This window comes from Gymnogyps californianus, chromosome 2 (genome assembly GCF_018139145.2).
Source record: "Gymnogyps californianus isolate 813 chromosome 2, ASM1813914v2, whole genome shotgun sequence".
Taxonomy (NCBI): domain Eukaryota; kingdom Metazoa; phylum Chordata; class Aves; order Accipitriformes; family Cathartidae; genus Gymnogyps; species Gymnogyps californianus.
Window position 1 is genome coordinate 124891662 of NC_059472.1, and position 22957 is coordinate 124914618.

At 42.4% G+C, this 22957-nt stretch overlaps 1 protein-coding gene across 4 annotated transcripts in view; it reads right to left on the bottom strand.

The window, feature by feature from the left end:
* The window catches only part of RARB (retinoic acid receptor beta), a 216656-nt gene that overhangs the window by 31706 nt on the left and 161993 nt on the right, over positions 1–22957 (bottom strand). For all 4 annotated transcript variants that reach the window (XM_050891357.1, XM_050891355.1, XM_050891359.1 and 1 more), the window contains one exon: positions 16974–17115. In XM_050891357.1, the coding sequence (XP_050747314.1) occupies positions 16974–17115 (142 nt within the window). The remainder of the gene's footprint in view (positions 1–16973; positions 17116–22957) is intronic.

Consider the following 22957-nt stretch of genomic DNA (forward strand, 5'->3'; position numbering starts at 1 on the left):
AATTTGTTGGGCATTATCCACGGCCGCTGATGGCCAGGGAAGTGCATGGCTGTAAACTAAGACCAGACACTGCACTCTATTCCTGCCCGCTGCCTGGCCTGACTGTAGCACTTTGTATACTTCAACCTGCTGTGGCTATTTTATTTCTCATCCTAACACGCACAGAGGAAAAGAACATGACTTGCTTTTTACTTAACTGGAAAGGTACCTACCATGACAAATTGCAGCCTCTTTCCTGACAATGCCATTAACAGGCTCCTTCAACAAAACAACTTTCCATAATAACCACATTCATTCAATGTAATGAATGAGTCCCAGATACAGGACAAATTCTGATTACATATGATAAAACTGACTTTACGGGACAGCAAATGGAAAGGCTACAAGAGAAAGGAGGTGAGCTGGAAGACCTCTTCCCTTTGCTCACACATGGCCGCTCAGTACCCAGGGCAATGGTTCCCCAGAAGGAAGAGCAGAAGTTCAGGAGCGATACCAAGACAGCGTGCCACCTGCATTTCTCCCTTTTATTACGGCTGGTTTCATGCAGTGAATGCAGTTTGGCTTTCCCAAAGCAGGGTTCAATCCCACGTTATTTACCAGAATTAAAAATAACAGCCCCAACTTATCACCACTGCTGTTTTTGTCTTGCAGTGGTGCTACTCCACCGATTGCAGCAGAGTCCTATTACTGTAAAACTACAGCAGCGTAGTGGGAGATCAAGTCTAATATCTGTGTCTGCAGATGGATAACACCGCATTCATACCTAAGTTTCATTTCTTTGTTTTGCCCCCAAGGCTAAATTTCACATTTGTACCTCCTGGTGCCTTGTGCAATTGTGTAAAGGTGCATCTAGCGAGAGAGCTGCCAACTGACAACACATCTGAAGAGGCTTGCGTGCGTGGTGTACTTCATCAAGCACAAAGAACACATTGCCTCCCGCAACCGTAAATTGAGCTCATGAAGGCGGAGGAACAGTTGTTCCCGGTGCGTTTTAAGAAAGGGAGCCGTAGTCTTGAATCGCAGTGTTAGCCTGCGTTACAGCCTTGGCAGCTTGCAGCCCTGGCCTCCCACTAGGCCAGGGATAATAAAAGCAAAGAAATAGCTCAGCTACTATTTACCTATTCCTCCGAAGCTAACATGGAAAACACGCCATTATGAACTTACACAAATTCACTCCTAAGGACAAAGGCTTGCTGATACTCCTACTACTGAAAAAAAAAAAAAAAAAATTAAGATCAGGAGGTTATTTCCAGCTCTCAAGGTGCCAGGGCTGGCCCCTGAAGTGGTAGGCAGGGGGGACACAGAGTGTCCAGCTCCACAGCCGTGCTCAACCTCCCTGCCTGGGCTCCCCTCCTGGCTGGCTGGAGCTGCTGCCAAATGACCTGCTCCACCAGGAGGGGCAGCCCAGGAGCAAGAGAAGGGAAGAACTGTATTATTTAACCAGGTGGACCTAAAAGCACCGGAAGATCAGCCAAAAAATTTACCGTTTAAGCTTCACACATCGATGTGCGGTCCAACGCAGCTGGTGGGCATGCATCTGCACCTGCTGGTGGGCTTGTTCTGCAGCTGGGTCAGATTTTTTTAATTAACAGTGCCTATCATTAAAACTGTTTTGCCATAATACTAAAAGAAAGGTTTCATCAAATGGTAAAATAACATGCTCAAACAATACTATTGCATCTCACTGCATTTCAGCGTGTTGTTTACTTCCTCTCCCTTCCCAAAAGCTGAGCAATCGGAATAAACAATCTGCAAATTTGTTGTTGGGGTGGGGTACTTTTTTTTTTTTTTTTTTTTTAAGATTACATCATCCTTTTTTCACAAACTGTAACCTAAGGAGAAAGAAAGGAGTGAGGTCAGGGGACTTCTTTTTCTTTGCATTCACAGGATTTTGGGAAGGCCAAGCTGAGCCAGCCTGCAGGCTCTGGGAGCGCCAGGCTGGCAACATCACCGGATTCCTGTAAAGGCCCTGCTGAAGCTGGCTGCTGACACAGGTAAACAAGTTTATTCACTTTCAGCTTTAGGGTCTCACTGCCTACCCCGAAACGCTACACCGGCAAGCTGAGGCACTTGAAATGCCTCTGCCTCCCAGGTTTTCCTTCGGGCAGGACGTCCCTTTCCGCCCGTGCATGGCGTAACTTGGCGCTGAGCCCCAGCAGGGCTTAACCTGCAGCAGTTGAAGCACCGGCTCACGCCCAGGATCTCTGCGCCTGGGATAGCAGCAGGCTTTAACGCGACTCTTCAAAGCAAAAAGTGCCTGGGAGACAAAGGCTATTGCTTGTGTGTTTAATAAACACTGCTCCATCCATAATTCACACACAGAAATACTGCTTTTCATCTATTAATGCAGGCTCTCCGGACATCTGTACTCCTGCTTTATGTAGCGGCAGAAGCATCGTGGCATTACGGGGTCGAATTCCCTTAACACACCTGCAGCAACCTCAGCTGTTTCAGCACTCACGTTATGACATGAATCACTCCACAAGCCTGCACCTAATTATCAGGCTGTCTATTTTGATATATTTTATCTTTTATGTACAATGCCAAAGAAGTTCTTTAAAATACGTTCCAACTACTCTCTCATTTAAAAAAAAAAATTGCTTTCTTGTCTGGGACTTAAGTTCTGAAATAGCAGGAGTAAGTGGACCAGATTATTTAAAAAAGAAGGCGTGCTAGTAACTACAGGACTGGCTTAAAGAGCTTAATTCTGCCAGACAGGGTCAAGCAGCATCAAATCCTGATTTCTCCATAAGATCTTTTAAATATCCCCAGTAAAGCCAGCACATAACCTTTTTACATTAAGCGCTTTCACAGTACACCAGACCAGACTGATGTAGTGATCATACAAGGAGCAAAGCAGACAGACACTTGTTTCCAGGAAACAGCAAGATACTAAAAAAAGCAGCCTTTTTATTGTTGATTTGAAATCAAAGTGATTATCGAGGCCTCTGCAACTTCCAGCGCAAGACTTACTGCACACAAGGGAGTTCATTTTGAGAAGGCAAACAGGCAGCAGGTCATCACAGAGTTAACTCAATAAAATAATAATTTCTACTTGGATAAACTGACCTAGTTTTCCCAGACTTCTCTATGATAACAAAGGATGCAACTTGGACATGAGATGACGTCTGAAAGGGAAGCCAAGGGCTCGGCAAGGAGTTTGAATTCAACACACATCTGGTCCTTAACTAAATGAGGGTGGTGGTCCCCAGCTGACATTACAAACAACTACCCAGCATAGGATTAACCGGCATTACTAGTGGTTTCTACCCCCATCTTATCTCATTGATGCCAATGACAAATCTTTCATGTCTTTCAACAGTGTGGGATTGGGCCCTGAACTCATCGTACACAGGTTCGGTACCTCCTTTCAGCTAGGATGGTCTTCTCCAAGACTGTGGCAAGTGCCTGATACAAGACGCACTTACACAAGGCTTTTTATGAAGTCCTCAGGATATTGTTCCTGGGCTACAACCCCCATGGGAAGCACTGGCTGAAAACTCGGGATTTCCAAAAGCAGAGCTTTATTCAGTTCCTGAAAGAGCTGATGAACATCCACCTCCCCAACGAGCTGCAGGACTGCCCCACAGCCCCAGGCTGCGTGGCAGACATGGCGCAGGCAAGTCTACCAGGGCCTGGGATGCACAGCATGGAGGACAGGAACCGACAAGGATCATTCCCGGCCCCCCTCGTAACTCATCCCCCAGTTTTGCAAATCTGAACACAACACGATGCTGACAACCCTACATTTTGGGATTCAACCCAGTGTTATTTTTCAGCGAAGCTCTGTTGTGGTGGAACACCTCCAACCAGCTCAAGTTAAACAATTTGCCCAGAGAAAATGTTCAATGAAGGGGAAATATAAAAGTATGCACAGAAAGAGGCCTGACTCCCCCTCTGTTTCTAATCCATCACACAGCATTAGAGATTAAGTACTCATTAAAAACATATATAATAAACTGTTAAGACAGGATATCTAGTGATTCCTCTTAATTGCCTTATTCTTCCCACACGCTGGTTTCTAGGGGATATTTTAAAATGCTCCTCCACCATTACTGCAAGGCCCATCTACCATAGGGTTCTCTCCCCACCTTGTCCTCCCAGCCAAGAAAGAAGACCCCAAAACTCATGGGGCTTAATGCTGCCTACCTTGTGGGAGGCAGCTGATGTGTCAGTATGGGTTTATATATGTTCATGCCTTGCCATGCTTAAATTCTAGTAGGAAAAATGTTCCTAATAAACATGTAAAATAGCTGTAACTGACTTAGAAAACAACAAGAAAAGTTGCCAAGAAAAGGCTTTGACTCTCTTTAGGACAAGTAGGATTTAAGCCTTCTGCAGAATTAAAGGAATAAAATATTTCTGCTTATTCTCTTCTCTTCCTGTGTACTTTTCACTTTGTTATGGGAGAGGGTTGAACATAATGGGTTTTCTTTTTCTTAATAACAACTATCCTCTTGCTTTTATTTGTTCTCTTTTTTATTATTTGCACTCCTTTTAAATTTAAAATTATTTTCTGGATGCTCTGACTTAGTAGCAGCGTTCACCTGAAGAGGCATCCAAAGAGGAAAAAAAAAAATTATGCATTGAAGTTCTCTTCCAAATGACAGAAAGGGGCAAATCAAGCATCTTTCTTGTAGAAAAATGCTGTCAAAAGGCTCTTACAAACTAACAGTTCTCCATGTCACTTGTTACAGGGATCTGGACTGTACGGGTTTGATCCCTGAGCTCCTCAGTGGGATAACCAGATGGCATGGCACTGTACAATGTGGACTACGAGACCAAACACACACTGAGCTCTGGACTTCCACACGCATCTTCATGAGACATCTAATTTGAAACACAAGAACCCCGGCTTGCTCCCTGCCCAACAGAGGCAGACCAATATTGTCAGAGAGCAACTCAAGCTTCACTAAATCTAATGCTCCATCTTCCAGTACCAATGATTCTTCTGTATCAGAAAATACCCACCCTGATGAAATTTCAGAAGTGACACTTTTTTGAGTGGCTCTTCCCCATTGTCTCTCCACTAGAATCAAAACAAACCGTGTCATGGGTCGCCTAGGAGAAGTGCTATGGCAAGAAAAACAGAGGGAAGATGGTCCTTCTATGTAAGGAGCAGCTCACGCAGCTACGGTGCAGTAAGGGATGCTGAACACGCAAGGTGCAGCAGTTCATCATATAAGGACGTTCATTTACTGCTGATTTGTCTTCCCGGGCTGATGCCTCCTCTACTGATGCCTCTAGGTTACAAAATGGCTAAAACTCATGCAATGCCAATTTCAGTCTTCTTGAGATACAGAAAAAACTCTCATGTATTAGACAAAATAAACATCTTATCCTTAATTTTTAACAGGATAAAAAAAATTTCAATCTTTACTCTGCCACTGGGACATCCTCTAAAAGTACACAACATATGAAAGCAACTAAAAGTACTACGCTTCGCAAGAGTGCACGCAACTTGTAGATTCTTTGAAATGTAATACTACTCCCCATAAACTCCTGCAATTCCTGGCAATTTCCATTTTTCCCACCTCTCTTACATTGTGTTACTATTTCCATAATGCAGACTGTAATCAGCTAGTTGGGAGTTAACATAAAAACAAAGAAACCAGAACTTCTTTTCAGGAGAGATGGGACGAAGCAAAGGATGTGCAGCAGCACTCACTGCACCAGGGCTGACTGACGGGGGCGAAACCTGCTAATGATGGAAATAGGAGGAGACAGAGCAGGTGAAAACAGTGTCCCTGGATTGACCGGTGAGTCAAGGAATGATGACCTCTCCTGCTCCTTCAACCGCGCGGTGATCTCTTCACCAAAGCTGTTGCTGCCAAGGGAATAAAGCACATCTCTGTGCCGGAGAGGCAGTAACCTGGCACCCCTGAGCCATCTGATGAATTGCACATGTGCCCGCTGCTAAAGGAGAGAGTGCGGTGATGCCTGCAGCGTTTTTAAAAAGCTTTCCCTTATCTTCCAGTATCATTCCATTTAGTATTTCTGTTTGTGATGTTTTAATCCAGCCGCACTGCTAAGTTTTCCTATTTAATTTAACGCTTTCTTTTCAGGCTTTCGAGTTTTATGGTTAGGAGTTTCCCAGGTTTAAATACGCTGAGTTCTGCCTCCAAGATAACACTGACAGTGGAGCGTCGACCTACTTAACATGGCAAAAAAAAACCCCAAATGCAAAATGCATGATGCTATCTGCCGGTAATCCCTCTTCCCACAAGTTTAAAGATGAAAAATGTTTAAAAATATAATGCGTTGAAAACGATACAAATGTAATACGCTTTGTTAGTCTGTCATTTTAAATGGTTTGTAAAGTCCTCCCTCAGAGGACTGGACTTAAATCATTCATTAACTTGAAGCTGATTGCTTTGTCCTGGAAAGGGGGAAGAACATGGATTTCTCAGATGTAACCCAATTTCCTAACAGAAACAAAAACAACCTGATGAAATTCCGTTACGAAAACCATCTATCGTACCCGAAGCAGCACTGTAAATGAATTAATTACACAATGAGCTCTGTCAGCAAAATCTAACTTTATGGGGAGTTTTTAAATTAACATTTCACTTGCTTAAAAGTTTAAAAAAAGAAAGAAAGAAAAGTAGGTCAGCATGTTTCCCCAGCATGTCTTTCTGACTCCATTAAAACTGTCTGTCAGATGACTAACCATGCCTGTAATCCAACTAAAAGCATGTTTGCTTTCTGTTGCACTTTTTGCCAGGGGAAAGGAAGAATTCCACTTAGCTTTAACTCTGAAATTCAGGTAAATGTCTCCAAAAGTCAGATAATATCCTCACATTTACTTACCAAATCTGTTTATATCGACAATAAGCAACTGGTTATGGATGCAAGGCACTGAGAAACGATCCCACAGCTGATTAAATGCCTATCAGCCGCAGGCACCGCCTGTAGGGCTTTAAGCTACAACTTGTTAAAGTCAGTTTTCAGAGCTGTCGTCCGATTGACAGACTTTTCATAAGACCTTGATTTAAAAATTTAAGAGCTTTCAGAAACATGCAAGCATGCAAACAAGTACTGGAGTAAGATGAGATGGAGCAAAACTGTTTCTGTTCGCTTTGGGCCAAAGGAAATTAAAAATCCCAACGCCTTATGATCTTTCTTTTTCCTTTTGTTAGTATTAACAGCAGAGTGTTAAGTGACGATAGAAAGGGTGCTACTTCTACTGCTTGTATGCCATCTAACTTTAAAAAATCCTGTACACTTTCCATGCAAGAGCTGAAGAACTGGAGATTAACTGTTCCGATGTATTTTAAATTGAGCATGTGATACCAAGACAAACTAAAAACAAATCGAGGCTATTTTTAGAGCACAGTCCTAGGGCCAGCATCCCAGCAGGAGGAACTGCAACGTGTCAGCTGGCTTATCACAGGCACCGCAAAGGAAAACTCCCTCTGCTCTAACAATTCATACAGCAGGTGAAAGCAAGCCGTAAGAGCCCGACAGCAGCAGAGGGAAATCCACGGCCTCATCTGCCTAGGTAGAGGTCTTCCTAAACTGTCTGTCCTGGTTTCGGCTGGGATAGAGTTAACTCTCTTCTTAGTAGCTGGTACAGTGCTGTGTTTTGGATTTAGTGGGAGAATAATGTTGATAACACACTGATGTTTTAGTTGTTGCTAAGTAGCGCTTATCCCAAGTCAAGGATTTTTCAGTTTCCCATGCTCTGCCAGCAAGCAGGTGTGCAAGAAGCTGGGAGGGAGCATAGCCAGGACAGCTGACCTGAACTGGCCAAAGGGATATTCCATACCATGGAACGTCATGCTCAGTATATAAACTGGGGGGAGTTGGCCTGGGGGGGCGGATCGCTGCTCGGGCATTGGTCAGCGGGCGGTGAGCAATTGCATTGTGCATCACTTGTCTTTTCTTGGGTTTTATTTCTCTTTTTTTGGTTATATTCCTTTTCATTACTATTACTATTATATTTTTATTATTATTAGTTAGTATTATATTTTATTTTACTTTAGTTATTGAACTGCTCTTATCTCGACCCATGAGTTTTACTTCTTTTTTCCCCCCAATTCTCCTCCCCATCCCACTGGGAAGGGGGAAGGGTGAGCAGCTGCGTGGTGGTTAGTTGCTGGCTGGGGTTAAACCACGACACTGTCTTTGAGAGCTTACTGGTTTCTGAGTGCCTTTCTATCTTCCACACCATCAGCACAGGAGTTGCTCTCCAGAGAGAGAGGCCAGCATGAGCTTTATTTCTTTGCCTTCTGCAGAGGCACCTATCCTATGCAAGACCATTTCCAGTAAAGCGATCACCAGGAAAATGAAGAAGTAAGTTTGCAGATATAAACCATCAGGAAGATGTACGCATTCTCACATGTGTTTCTTCTAAGGGGAAGGGCCAAATAACGTGTCTCCTCTGATACAGAGTCCTTCAGGCACATTCGGGTTGCTGCAGTTCAGACTTCCCAGAACTCTTGGGAACAATTTACTGCATTTCTCATGAACCTTGGCTACTATAGATAACATTTTCAGGTTGGCCTGACAACCAAATAAGCCATGTTTAGCTTCAAGGCTCAGGACACTGGCAATTTGCTCGTTCCCAGACTGATATTTATCTCATGGACATTTCTCCATCCTTCAGATTCAACATCCCAAAATAAAAAAAAGCTTTCAAAGGGAGAAAAAAGATAGCAGAGAAACCACACAGTGCCAGTACAGAGAGCACAACCCACATGGCACAATGGCAATTAGGAGGAAGAAATACGTCAAAGATGCCCCGTGCCCCTGAACAAGAAAATGATCCGAATGAGGAATACGAAGCAGTGAACTGAGTGCATAAAGGAAGAATGGAAGCTCTGAAACAAAGCTTTTGAGGTCATGGGATTGGGGTCTCAGCAGTTATGTCTGCATGACCAAGCAAGCATGGCCTCAGCCCTGTGCTTCGGAGTGCGTGGACTAGGCAGGAATAGGCTATCTCCAGATTCCCCATCTGCTCTTACAGCAGCATTGCCCAGCATAGCACAAGGCAGAAAAGATAACCCAGGGTTTTGCCTGCTGTGAAAGCAGTTGGGATACTAAACTCAAGAAGAGGCAAAGGCTACCTGCAAGGGCAACATGAATGCATAGAGCCAGTGTCTTTATATGTACGATCCGGAATAATGCTATAACTCCCCCACGGACACACCAAAACTGAAGTGGGAGACAAGAAATAACAGAAAAAGGCCATGGAAACAATCAGACCCATGTTAAGAAGGGGCTTTGTAAGAGATATCTGCGCAAAATGCCTTTTACTGGGAAACTGACTGAAGAAAGCATGTGATGATCCCTAAAAACCCCCAAAGGTGTGAAATGAAAAAATGGCAAGTTCCGCCTGTGTCAGTGCCACTAACTGTCCTCATGGAAGAGCCAGACCTCCGGAGGAGGTGGCACGTGGCAGGACCGCCACAGAAACCCAAGCTGCTAAGCATCAACAGACAGGCATTAGCCACTCCATGGGCTCTGATGAAATGTGCTCCCTTAAAATAAGAAAGGGTTCAATCAAGTCTGAGGACTTTGCCAGAGCCACTGAACATAACACGTACTTCTCTGGAGTGTGCTGCAGGTGTAAGCAGAAATTAGCCTGTATGTGTGTTACACTTTTCACTGGCTCTAGTTATCTCCGAGTTTCACCTATAATGAAAGAAAAGTTACTTGTACAAGGACTCTGTGCCATTCAGCTGAATTTCTTCCACAGGACAAGATGAAGAGGCATTCAGAAAGTCCACTAATATCTAATTGACACTTTTTCCTTTCTTAAAGCACATCTCTCCCAGAGCATGGTCAGGTACTGCAGTACGAATGATTAGCATAACAACTTTAGAAGTGTCACAACTTTAATAAAACACCTTGTTAAGCAAAAACGTAAGAAAGGCACATTTACAGTCGCCAAGGACTAGGATTGATGGATGCAGACAAAGGCTGCAGAGAGCACACGAGCCCTGGTAACTTCTGCCAGGATCTGTGTTGTCATAGAGACAGCAGAGAGCGATGAAAAGTTCACCACGGTAGCTATACCTTAGTGAATAAGTCTTAATGTAACTTCCAGCTGAGGACATGTAATCAATCTCTGTATGAGCTTATTGAAGGAATTCCCTTTATGCTTACTCAGTCCTCAAGAGCCCAAAATGAGGGAAAAGGTTTTAAAATATATATATATTTTACTACTTTTAAAGACAAGCCTAGTGCTTCTTTTGGATTAAGGTGGGGGGGGAGATAACTGTTTTTTTTGAACAAGAAATGATGTAAAACATGAAAAACTTGATAAAGACTTAAAAAAAAAAAAAAAGGATGGAAAGAGTAGTTCTAGGGCAGCCTGGCAAGATTGGCCACGTTCAATGGTGTCTCCCCCTTCCCCTAGACACTTCCCCCATGGAGGTGGCCATAGCCCTGGCATCTCACTGCTGCTCTTCTCCCATTGGGTTCAATCACCTCATTCCCTCTTACGCTGCAAAATGCAGGAGTTTCCCTGCTCTCCCTTCCCTCTCCATGCCTTTCTCCCGGCATCTCCCTCCCCAGTGGCATTCAACCCCTGGTTTATCTTCCTGCAGGGCAGCAGCACCCCATGACCCTCCCCGGGTCCCTGCTCTGGGCTCAGTCCCACCACTTGGGAGGTATGGGACGCTGGAGCCGACAACAAGCAGTGCAGAAATGGTGCCAGCAGTTGTTTATTGGCCGAGGTCTTCAATTCTTAGCTTACACAATTACGGGTTTTCTACGCAAGAAAGGGGGGAAAAAAAAAATTTGCAGCACTAGCATGTTACGGTTTAAAGTTACAGCTATTTGCGTAATGCCTGAAAGGCAATGAACAAAAGAAAAAGAGAACCTTAGGACGCTATTCATACTTTTCCCTAACATTTTAGGATATAAAGATCAGACTAATTACCAAACAGTCTTGAGTTGAGCAGGGTTAACTAATCATGCTCTGCTTGAGGAATTAGGAGAGAATTTACTTAGCCGCATCATGAAAGGTGCCAATAAATTGTTCAGCTGGAGAGTTAACATAATAAAAAAAATCATTTTTTATGTTATTTTCTTTAGCAGTTTATTAATTGCTGCCTGAAATACTTTTCTGAAACACAACGAGCTGCAAATGAATTCATGGGCTATTAATCTGCTGTACATGGCACTGGAGGGAAAGCTCATTAGGTGAGTTGATGCAATTACTGCTATTACATAACCATCTTCACAGAACATAGAGTAAATTATGAATAATAACATTCAATCTAAGTTGCTCCTTTAAACATTAAAGCTGGCAAGTGAAAGCTATGCAAAATCAGGGGGAAAGGCTAAAACACAAAAGAGGCAGACCCCAAAAGGAGAAAAAAACCCCAGATCTGCTTCTCTGAAGACACCAAACCGATGCGAAAAGCAAGAGATGTTTGTTTAACCATGGGAAACAATGGGCAACAAGTAGAACTCAGTTCTCTGCAAGAGAATTTTAATTGTATATAAATAATTTTCAGCCACCCAGCATAACAAAGTGTGCATTATCTCTGGCAGAGAACACACTGACACTACAGCACTGTGGTTTTTGTAGCAGGAAGACTCTTCATGTTGGCTTTACTCTCATCTTAAAAAATCTCCCCATCAGTGATATTGAGCATTTGGCATTAACTTTTAAAAGTTCCCAATTTCTCAGCCTGAAAAAATAAATACAAGCATTCCTATCTGATCAGCAGCTGAAAAAAAAACCCAATCCAACCTTAACGAACAAAATGAAAAAACTGTGATCTGTATGGCTTGGGCACAGTTTCCCCACTATCTATATACTCAAATTCTTAATTTCATTGGTATTTTCCCAGTTTACATCTTTCACCTTCAAAGCACTTACAATACAAGGTCTCCCAGCCCCTGTAGAAAGACTCATCATTTTCACCTCTCAAGATAGGAAAGCTAGTCTAATCAGCTTGTAGTGTTTAGAGAGAGGAATTAGTCCCAGAACAGAATTCAGGGTTTTGTGACTTCCACTCTGATATTTAGCTTGTGCCTCTCGAGAAAGCAAGGCAAGTCAGCAGGCGAGGCAACTACGTTGGAATTTTTGAAAAAGCCCCCAGCCACTGTGTGGTATTTAGACATCTAGTTAAAAATCTAGCCCGTAGCAAAGCAGAAACAATTCTTAAATCCAGTGCTTTCTGCTGTGTAAGAAGAATAAAAAAACAGTTCAGTTCTGAGTTCTGAGTAAAAGCATCTAAACAAAGATTTCATGCATTCTAATTAATTCACTTCAAAATTACATCAGTGAAATCTGCATGAACTTCTCAAACGCAACTATGCAGACTAGCCCTCCACTTAGCCACTCATTGGAGGTGGAATCGTGCTTCACAAAGGAGTCTGTAAGAAAATGAAACAGAAATATAAAATAAAAAATACAAACATGACAGTTCTTCAAGTTGATGCTTCCTGGTTGCCAATTTAAACCAGAATTAAAATAAGTAAATCAATTCATTCTATTGTTCAGTAGCTGAACATAATCATATGTTCTAAGAAGCACGAACATTTAAATAGCATAAGACTTCGAAGTCTGTGACAAAGAGTAACAGACATTTCTGTGCAAGTTTAAAAAAAACAAATACGGAGCACAAAAACTGGATTCTCTCCACTTCATGGTAATTCCCCTGCATTCCCTCCCTTCCTCCTTCCCTCCCTCCAGAGAGGTTAATTGTAAGCAGATTTACAAATCTGAACATTGCTTCAGTGCACTGAAGCAATCTGGAACAATAATTCTGTGCCTTTATAACCATAATTTTGCTCCATTAGAGCTCACAGCACACGAGGTTTATGCCAGTATGGAGGGCTTCTCTGCATCACACCCCAGTACGTGGGTGTGTGTGTGACTGAGGGGGACCCCAAAGATCGTCAGGCACAGTGACAGTCCTTGCAGCCTGCAAATTTTATAAAAGAGGATGGAAGCAGAAGAGCTGCTGGGCTAAGCTGAGCAGTTGTGGCAGAAGGAAGCTCCATTTTCTTCCCCCTTGTACCCTGCAATAAATCCAGTTGAGGTTTTCTTTAAGGGCAGGCTTCACCTTACAAAGCGTATGTTCCAGCATCCTGCTTGAAAGAGTCCATTATTGTTCGAGAGTTTTGCCCAGCTTCCTGCATGCTCCCTTAATTGCAGGAGGCAGTGCCGTACGCGTGACCCCTCGCCAGCTCCCGAGGACCGAGGTCCGTGCATCCAGGCAACAGTGTGCTTCTTGCTGACACCTGGGGTCAGGCCAAGGATGGTGCTTCAACACCAGCTTAGAGATCACGTAAAAGAAGGGCAAAGGTTAGTTTCCTAAGGCTCTCCATCACATAATGAGCCACTGTCAGCCTTAGTAGCCTTCTCACTTCAGCAGCAGCAGCAAAAAAAAAAGAATCCTGTGTGATCACCATTTGTCTCTACATGTTAATTAAAAAAATTAACAGGCTGGAAGGGTAAGAAGGATAGAAATAGTTTGGAGTGGGGATCAGAGCCTCAGCTGCACCTACACACTCCTGAGCACCCACGCATGAACTGACGTGGGACAGCCATACAACAAGCCCAAAACCTGATGCAGTGCTGGTGGAGGGGCTGGCTCCAGGCTCTTACACAGAGAGCTGCAGCTCAGGTTGCAGGGACACAAACTCAGCAGTTTCTGAAGGAGGGGGATCAGATGAAAGACAGCAGGGCTTTATTTCAAGCTGTGTTTTGCCCTGTTGTAGGATGATAAGACAGTCATCAGTAAGTCGTTTCCCCTCACACCCTTTGTCTTGTCTATTTGGAGCACAAACTTTTTGCAACAGCGACTGCACAATGAAAGACAGTTCCTACACTAGTGGGATCCAGTTTCAGCGGGTCTTGCAGATATTATCACAAGGCAAATAGCTTCACTCTTGCCCTGGAGGCAGTCTTGTTATTGACCTCTCGATCAGATCTGGGGAGTAACATGGGGTCGAAGATAACTTTTTTTCCCTACACGAACAAAACAACCTAGAAAGAAATGCAAATCTGGTGCATTCCTTCATCATCTCACTTCATTCTCTAAAACCAGATAAAAGCATACAAGAAATGTTCAGTACCTCTTTGCTTCCAAAACACTGTACCTCCATTCTTAAAACCTTACTTATCACACTGGCTAGGCAGCCAGTTCTCATCTCATCTCTGATGTTTGTGTGTAACGCTTATTAAGCTCAAAAGGAGTCGCATATGCAAGTATTCTTGCATGCCCTTTAAATGCAGAACAAATAAACACAGGACTGTAGCGTTTAAGCACAGATTATTCTGTATACTGAAATTCTGCATGTACTCCTTCTCAGCTCCTGGGAACAGACCTTGGGGTTCCCATTTGCAGCTGCCCACCACGACTACTTTCCCCATTTGGGACTGGTTTGAGCATTGTAGGCTTGTTTCCCTATGAGATTTCTCTGGTACTTTTTTCTGTCCTTTGTTCATGGCTTTCACATTACAAGGTAACAGAACTGTAAGAAGACAGAAAAAGAAAATGTGAATAAGGTACTAGGGAAAAAGAAAAACCTCTATCTGCTAAGAAAAAGCCCACTGACAAATGTGCCTTTGTTTACATAAACTTCTAAAGAAATGGAGTTGAAACCTGGAGACATGTATGAAAGAAGGTCAGATAAGAAAATAGCTTTTCAAATCTCTTAAGAGATGAAAAGCTCCTGTTCATGAAGGGATAACATGGAATAACTTCAGACTTAGTTCTTAAACCCAGAAGACAAGACACACTGCATTCAAACTGATGACATTTAAAATAATTTCTCTATTCCTTTGCAAATGCCTTCTACAGAAATGCAGCCAGAGGACATCCCTCACTTCTCCCCAGTATCCTCTGTTCCCCCTCCAACCTGCTATCCCCCTGTCAGTGCCTGTAGTGGTTTGAGATAAAGGCAACTGCCGAAGGGCAATTTCACTCAGTTCACCCAAGGAAATAGGCAGAGCAAAACCTTAATTCTTGCTGGCAAAGCTCCAGCTACCCTATGGGAGAGAACAATCCATCACCTAAAAGGCAGTACGTCTTTATACTTTACCCTAAGTAACTTTGGTTAACATCTTAGAAATGCTGCTGATATTTCCAAAACCTACTCTGATGTGATGTTACAGCATTTAATAAGATTACTACTTCACGTCAGCAATAAAATCCTTAAGAATTCAAGACCAACAAGCCCTCAGGTGAGAAAAGTGTTTTTTCTTCTCTTCCAAACTGCATCATACTGGTTTTATCAAGGAAAAAAGCTTCATGCGCACAGATATATATGCTGTCAAATACCTATCGATAAAATCCTCCTCATTCAATCTTACACCTTTGTGGATCTTTGTATTTAGCCTACCTTCTCCTTTACTCCCATCATGGTCTCCACTCCAGTAAATCTGTACATAAGTATAGATAAGTGCACTTCAGGCACACAAGAAAACTCGAAAACCCAACAAAGACAGTGAAATCATGGAAATCCTAAGACCTCCTCCCCCAGTTCCTTGAAACTTGATGTTGGCCCTTTTCAGATTTCCATGAAAAGGAGTTGGAAACACTGCAAAGTGGTCCTAAAGATGTATCCGGTTCTTCCTCTGCTCCTCAACACTCTTCCTCTGAGAGGAGAGGAAGGAGAGGGTGGGAGAGAGAAATAGGATGCAACCAGGACGGACCAGTGTGACTTTGGGACCTCTTTGGCTCCTGCTCAAGTACGGAGAAGGGAACTACTGGGAAGTCCCACGCCATTCAGGAAGGAGAAATGCTGAGGATGAGAACTGGTTTAAGTCATAGTTCAGTCATAAATGTCTCATCAGTGTCAATTTTTTTTTTTTTTCTCTGGTCTCAAAGTCTCTCCAAGGAACTCCTGTGGGTGAATTAAAAAAGTGGTGTTGGGCAATTTTTCCCCCTCTCTTATACACACACTGCAAATTTCTGTAGTGTTTATTATTGGAATTGACCTGCTGAAATCAGGAACATCACTGATGGAGGTAAAAACCCTCAACAATCAAACAAATCACTACACCAAAGACTTTTTTGCTACTGCAATCACTCCAATCAAAAATGAGAACGTTTCAGAAGCGTTACTCCATAGGGATTTGAGAATGGCTTTTTTAGCTAAATTTTCATGCTTGACAGGATATCAATACACTGGAAAAAGAGAAAAATCACAGATTTCTGCCTAAATATTTTAACATGTTAATTTAAAGGGCAAACCAGAGATTTCTAGAAAAGAAGGGAGAGGAAAATCCTTTGGGTTTTTTGTGCACTTGGCAGCACTTTTACCTAGTCAGGTTTACTGGCTTTGCAGGTTTAGAAGAGGATTTGCCAGCTTGTTTCACCTTTCGGAGAGGCTCCAACCAGTAAGAACAGAAGACTCAAGGCCGTTGTACTGTCAGTTTTGTAAAATGGCACAAACTGGCGCTACTGCTGAAAGAAGGACCTCTGGCACAAACACCTGCACTGGCGCGAGGGAGAAGGTGTAAGGCTGAAGAAGGCTGCTGCCTGCTGCACAAGAGCCAGCTGGAAGCCCTCGTGAAATGACAGCCTGGGCTGACACCAAGCCCAGCAAAGCCACGAGCTGGTCGGCAGGGCAGAGGGAGGACTGAAACCGAGCTTAAGAAGCCAGTGCTGTTCCCCTTACACCCTTGCCCCAAGAAGCCATTTCTAGAGCAGATGGGAGATAATCCAATCTTAAAGCAAGTATCTGTGGGTTTGTTCTTTTAGAACACCTGGCGGAATTACCCACTTGGGCGTTCTCACACCCGCACAGGGTGGCCACACCACACAAGCAGCACGTTGCACTAAAAGTTCTTAACTGACGGCATTTAGGCTGCAAAGTTAAGGACTCAGAAGTTCGTAAAGTACAGGTCTGCAGTTGTGTACGAAATTCGTACTCCTTTCTCTGCATATGAATGCAAATACTGGCTTCTATCACGTGACTGCATAATATTTTTCTTCCTTGGGACTGCCACGTATACATAGGATATGACAAACAATAAATTTTTTCTGAAGACAACTTACATTCTTTGGACATTCCCACTTCAAAGCACTTCTGTAGTCTGCAGTACTGGCAGCGATTTCTGGTAACTTTATTGATAACACAGTTTTTATCTCTGTGACATGTGTAAACCATGTTCTTCTGGATACTCCTACGGAAAAAGCCCTGAAATCAAGAAAAAAAGAAATCAAATAAACTTTTGAGCTTCCCATAACCCTTAGAGACAGGCACTAACATGGCTTTAAAATAACAAAATAAATTCAAAGTTATGGCTGGAGTATGGCATCTTTAAAGACTCAGTCTTATTATAATTTAGTACTGTTTCTTGCAACGTAAGACTCATCTCTTAAATAAAAACTAATTAAATAATGCAACCTAAGGCCAAAGTAAACAAAACTAGAACTAGTAACAGCATTCAGGAAATGAAGTCCTAGATTTTACAAAAAAGCTCAAATAAAAATGGTTTGGGCTTATGGATGTAGTAATGAGTTGGGTAAACAACAGCCTTCCTAACAGATCCACTTGGAAGTCAAACACTCATCCAACAACCAACAGCCTCTCTCAGCCTAAAGGTCCCATCTATTTTTGTTACTGCAGAGATTCTCTGGTTCGAAGGCTGCACGTAAAAAGAGAAATAATTTGAAACCCAGGTCTCTTAGCTGCTGGAACTCTTACAGCAATTAATGAGGCTTCTGCAGGTGGAAGAGTTCCAGCATCAGGTTATTGAGTTGTGAACTTGTAAAAGTTGCCAATTACAGCATTTTTTTCTTATTCAGATACAGCTGTAAAAATAATCAAGTAATTACAATGATCTTGAACAGAAATTAGAGAGAACTAGAGGTCTGGTTTGTACTTAAGGAACACCATTTGACTGGATTTCTCCTTCGGCAAGTAAAAGAGAGAAAAACAGCCATACACGGTAAGGTTAGCTGGCACGGAAAAAAGGCAAAAAACAAGTTAATTTTTTAATCTGCACTAAAAACCAAGCTTTAGATAATATCATATAATAAAGAAGGAAAAAAAGAGGATTACTTTAAGTATTTTAAAGCTCAACCCACAGATATTCAGCGAAAGTATTTCTGCAACAGACATTTGGAAATTTGACAGCACTATTTAACCTTCTCACTCAGATTTTGAAAATCATTTCAGCACAAGCACCAGGGTCAAATTTCAGTCAACATCATAGCATTATGGAAGAATATTTAGCAATTTAATATTTGTTGGAGGGCTCGAGAGGTTAAAACTCTTCAACCAGCCACATGTTTACACCCTACAGGGAAGCGGTAAACTTGATGCCGCATACAATAGCTCTGTGCCCACAATGCATTTGTCTAAAGATGCAATCATGGTAAGCTATAAAATTGGCTCTCCTAGAAGCACCCGCCGAGATATGCGAGTAGTTCCAAAGCCCCAAACCCTACTGTTCAGAGTTAACTGGGAGAGTTTCTGGCCATGTGACCAGGGAGCGGTAGGGCAGGCACAGTCAGCAAGGGCTGGTCATAAATTCCTTGCACAGCCAACATGCTATAGATGCTAATGTTATGAAAATACCTCAAATTCACTCAGAACTGAAAAATGCCTCCTTAATCACGTAACCCCTGGCAATAGTTTTCTGCAGCTCTTGCACAGGCAAGCCTCATCCTGAGGTTAGCTCCTCTGATTTAGAAGATACTTAATACTACCATCAGAGAGGTAAATAAAAACTCTTCACTTCTTTCTTTTCCTTAAGCTACTGGACACAGACGAAGAATTTAAAGCTATTTGTTTAGACAATTAAAACCTTTTAAATTATCAATAACACTGCTTTTTTATATTCCACACTTTTGACCATTAACACTGCTTGAATCTTTGCAATGGAAAGCATGGCAAGTGTGTGTACATTTGTTTACTTGCCAAGAAGAAAATCTATGGTAATATTTACTTACTATTTTCTTGCTTTTATATTCTGCTAATTGCGATGCCCGGCTCTGCAGTAATTGCTGACGATGCTAACTAGAACAGTGAGGAGTCTATGGCATCTATTTTGGTTTAATTCAACAGACAGAAAGTGTGAACTGTGCTGGTTCAAGGGTCTCTGTACGGCTTATTCGGTCACCACTTTTTAGTTGGAAAGAGGTAGGGGAAGCCAAGACTGGTAGCTTCCCCTGCAGCCACCCCAGCATAATCCAGTGCTGCACATAGATCAACACCCACAGCCACCGATGGAATAACTCTCCTACCACCAGCCTGACAGGGCAGGAAACAAAATGGCCCAAACGAAGAAAAATGACCCTCTCGTGCAGCAACTGTCTCACCACGCTGAACAACTTGAGTAATTTAAAAAAAAAAAAGCCCCCAAAGCCTCCTCTTTGCCTGCACATGCTTTGGGGCAGAGGCTGCCGTGCATCCATGCTCAAGAGACTTCTGGTTTACTGACACAGACACTACTTGAAACAAAATACGAGCTTCAAGTGTGTCACCCAATACAGGGAAAAGAGGAAACAGCCTCCTCCAAATATACCTGTACTTCACCAAAATATAACCAGTAGCTAATGGCACCCACTGATTGATCAGTTGTTCCGATATTTAGACACAGGTTCTGCATCTTTTTAACCTAGGGTTTAATTACAGCCCATCAGGAAGGAAAGCAGAGAAGGCTGTCTCAGTCCTTACCATATGAAGTTGACCACACAGACTAACAGAAAAAGGTGATCCAACTTCTGCAGACAGCAAGTATAAAGCATTCATGAACTCATTACTAATATAAAAGACTTAAGAAGAACAAACTCAGAAAAAGCAGATCTCCAGGTTGAAATGAAGACAGTTTCTTCAAGGGCCTAACCTCCCCAGGCAATGTCCTACACTGAGTGAAAGATATAGATGAGGATATTAATTGTGGAAGCTCAGACTGCTGTTTTAAAAATTACTTTTTAACACCTGTATTTGATTTTCTTCCTGGAGTTACTCATGAAACAGAAAGAAAAATGAACTTATTTCCGTAAAATATTCAGGTGAAAAAAGGTATAATGTGATCCTGCTCAAAACTAAGGACCTGTTTCTCAACAGTATGTTAGTGCCCACTCCCCAAGTACTCTTCCCTAAGACAACACCGGGATACTATTGCTACTAAGATTTGCGTCAAGCTGATTTTAAAACCTCAACAACGTCACTGAAAAGATTTGATCTTTAAAATTTCCTCCAGACAGGTGCGAAGAAAAATGCCCAGATTAGAAATATTACTTAATTTCTTTGCATACAAACCCCAAACCAAAGCCATCATAGGGGGAGTGACAGGAGTTCAAGCACCAGCAGGCGAGGAGCACTTGCTGGGCGCTGGGGCTCGGCTTTCCCACTGGCCTCCACAAGCCCGGTGCTATGCAGCCGCAAGTTTTGGGTGGCACTGCAAGTAGGGTCATGCCCAGAAACATTTCCCGAATCTGACACTGGGCTTAAAAAACAGACAACGTCCTGTCTATCCCTCTGCGGGGGTTTGGACCTCACCTCCTTTTGTTACCTGCAGCTCTGCAGCGAAAGAAAACCCTGCAGGACACGGGGATGGGCAGAGCAGGTGCTTGCTGCCCGGTTAAACAGAGAAGCACATTTAAACCATTTCAAGGCTGGCTTCCAGATAGCACAGGGATAATACACTGGCCTGTTCACTAAAAATAGCAAAGTTAGAAGTAAGCCTAAGTTTTTGTCCAAGCGCTTTTTGTCAAATGACTTCCATCTGATCTCACAACCCCAACAGTTTCTTCAAAAACCAAGAAAATCTGAATGCGACCTAACCTTAAGAAGTTGTCAGAAACTTCGGAGACAGCAAACCACCACTGCTTATAAATTAATCAACTTCTAGCGCCTACTGGCTCTTGAAAAACAAGCTACTACTTACTGTAATACATTCACCTCAAAAGGAATCTGTTTGGCTGAATATTTACATGAGCAATTTTTTATGCAAATATTTTAGCATCCCGTCCAAATTAACACCCTGTGACGGGAGATGAGACACTCCTGTGCCAAAAACAAGCACAAGTGATTCTTTCTTTGTAATTTAAAATGCCTTATGAATATAAAGAAAAAAACATTGTGTAAGACATAAAGCATTACTGTCATACATAATTGTTTTTGATAGCACCTACACAGTACTTGAATTTAACGTACAGGAAGCTACTGAAGGCCTATCAGGAACCGTGATTTGGTCTAATATTCTTTTTATCCACAACTTTTGAAAGGAACATGGATCTTGTGGTTTTATTTTAGCGAAGACAAACAAAGCTTTGCAGAAATCACACTTATGAATTAATACCATTCCTCTGAGCTGCTTTTATCAGCATCCTTTAACACAAAGCATTTTGGACAAACATTTCAATTTTTAATCCTATCTTTTCTGCGCACCACGCCACATTCCTCCCAGGCCCACCAATCTTGTTATCTTAATGGATGACAGATAGAGTATCACTCTGACCATGCCACATTAGGCGTCCTCATTTACTGAGTGCAAGGAAAAAATGCTGAGTATAAATTATTCAGAAATCTATTGTATCAGTGTGTGTTCTCTGAGCATCCACCACTGGCAGAGCAGACAGATTATTTTTCACTTTTAATTGTGTTGATATCTTATCTGCTGCACTGAAAGCAGAGAGTGATACACGAAACCATATGTATCAAGCAGCAAATAATCCCAGTTTACTAGGTCTATTGCTTAGAACTAAATAACCTATTTAGTCAATCTAACTTCAACACAATGCCAAAAAACCCCACCTCATCCCACTCACCACTTACTTTTGTAGTATTTGCCTGTGAGTGCGTCAAAATTAGAGAGCTCAGTACAGAGCAGTGGTGCCCACAGAGAATACTATCTCAGTAATATTTTGAATGCCATTATGCCACTGGCTATCTGAATACAAAGGAGCTCATTAAGGATAAGCCCACAAGATAATGTTAAGTGTTTAAGCTTATGAAGTCTTACAGAATTGTTAGCATGAACTGCTACCCTACATATCTGATAGGGAATCTATACAACTCCCTCTCCTTCACTGTCCAGTTGATTTTGGCAAGTCAGATGATTTAGAGCTCAAGTTATGCACATTGCATAAAGCGATGGATCATTTGATCTCAACAACGTCTTAAAAATATTTTGCCAGCATAGGGCATGCCAAATCTTATTTGCAGATGTAGTGGGCTTACAAGTTGAAAACTTGCATTGCAAGCCAGAGACAGGGTAATCAGCAGAGGAGGGCTACTGCGAGCTCAATCTGTTTGAACAGCCTGCTTGGTTCATCTGGTTCATCTTTGATTACCCCCAAATACAGGCAGCCAGCTATGACTCCTGCAGATTTAGAGGCCATTCTTTGGTAAATTTGCAAAATAAGCTTCTGAGTGAAGTGTTTCTTTATCGTAAAAGAAACAAAGGAGTAGGAAGGACTTTTCTATGGTACAGTTTATCAGTCATTTATAAACTCTGACTGACGGAGCTCTGAAGGGAAAGATAAAAACCAGTAACAACCAAAAAGAAAATCCAGCCCACAACATACCTGAAAGCTCTGCCGTTAGCTTTATTCTGAAATAGGGGCTGTACAAATAAGTACATTTTTTACAAAACAAATGTGTTTGTGATGCATAGCCTCTTTTCAATCTGTTTATGTTAATCATTCAAGTTACCCTCTATCCTTGCTAATAACCTTGTAAAACATACTTAGGCAAGGTAAGGGCCCCGTTCCTGCTCTCTCTGGAGCATCAACAGAGGCATTTAAGATCTCTCTCGGTGATGAGATCTGCACAAAACTACTTTGCTCTGTGTCCAGGGAATTGCCCAGGTACGTTCATGAACTGAATATGGTTTGCAGTATTTTTATTACAGGTGGCAGCAGTCAAGGAACAAAAAACCCCTTCCTCACAAAGTCCTGGTAGGATCAGCGGTCAGGTTAGGGCAGACACACACAATTTTTAGTTGTTAACCAAGAATATTTGCTCTGAAAGGCCTTGATAACATGCAGTCCCACAACTGGAGTTGCACAGAAAGGCTTATGAA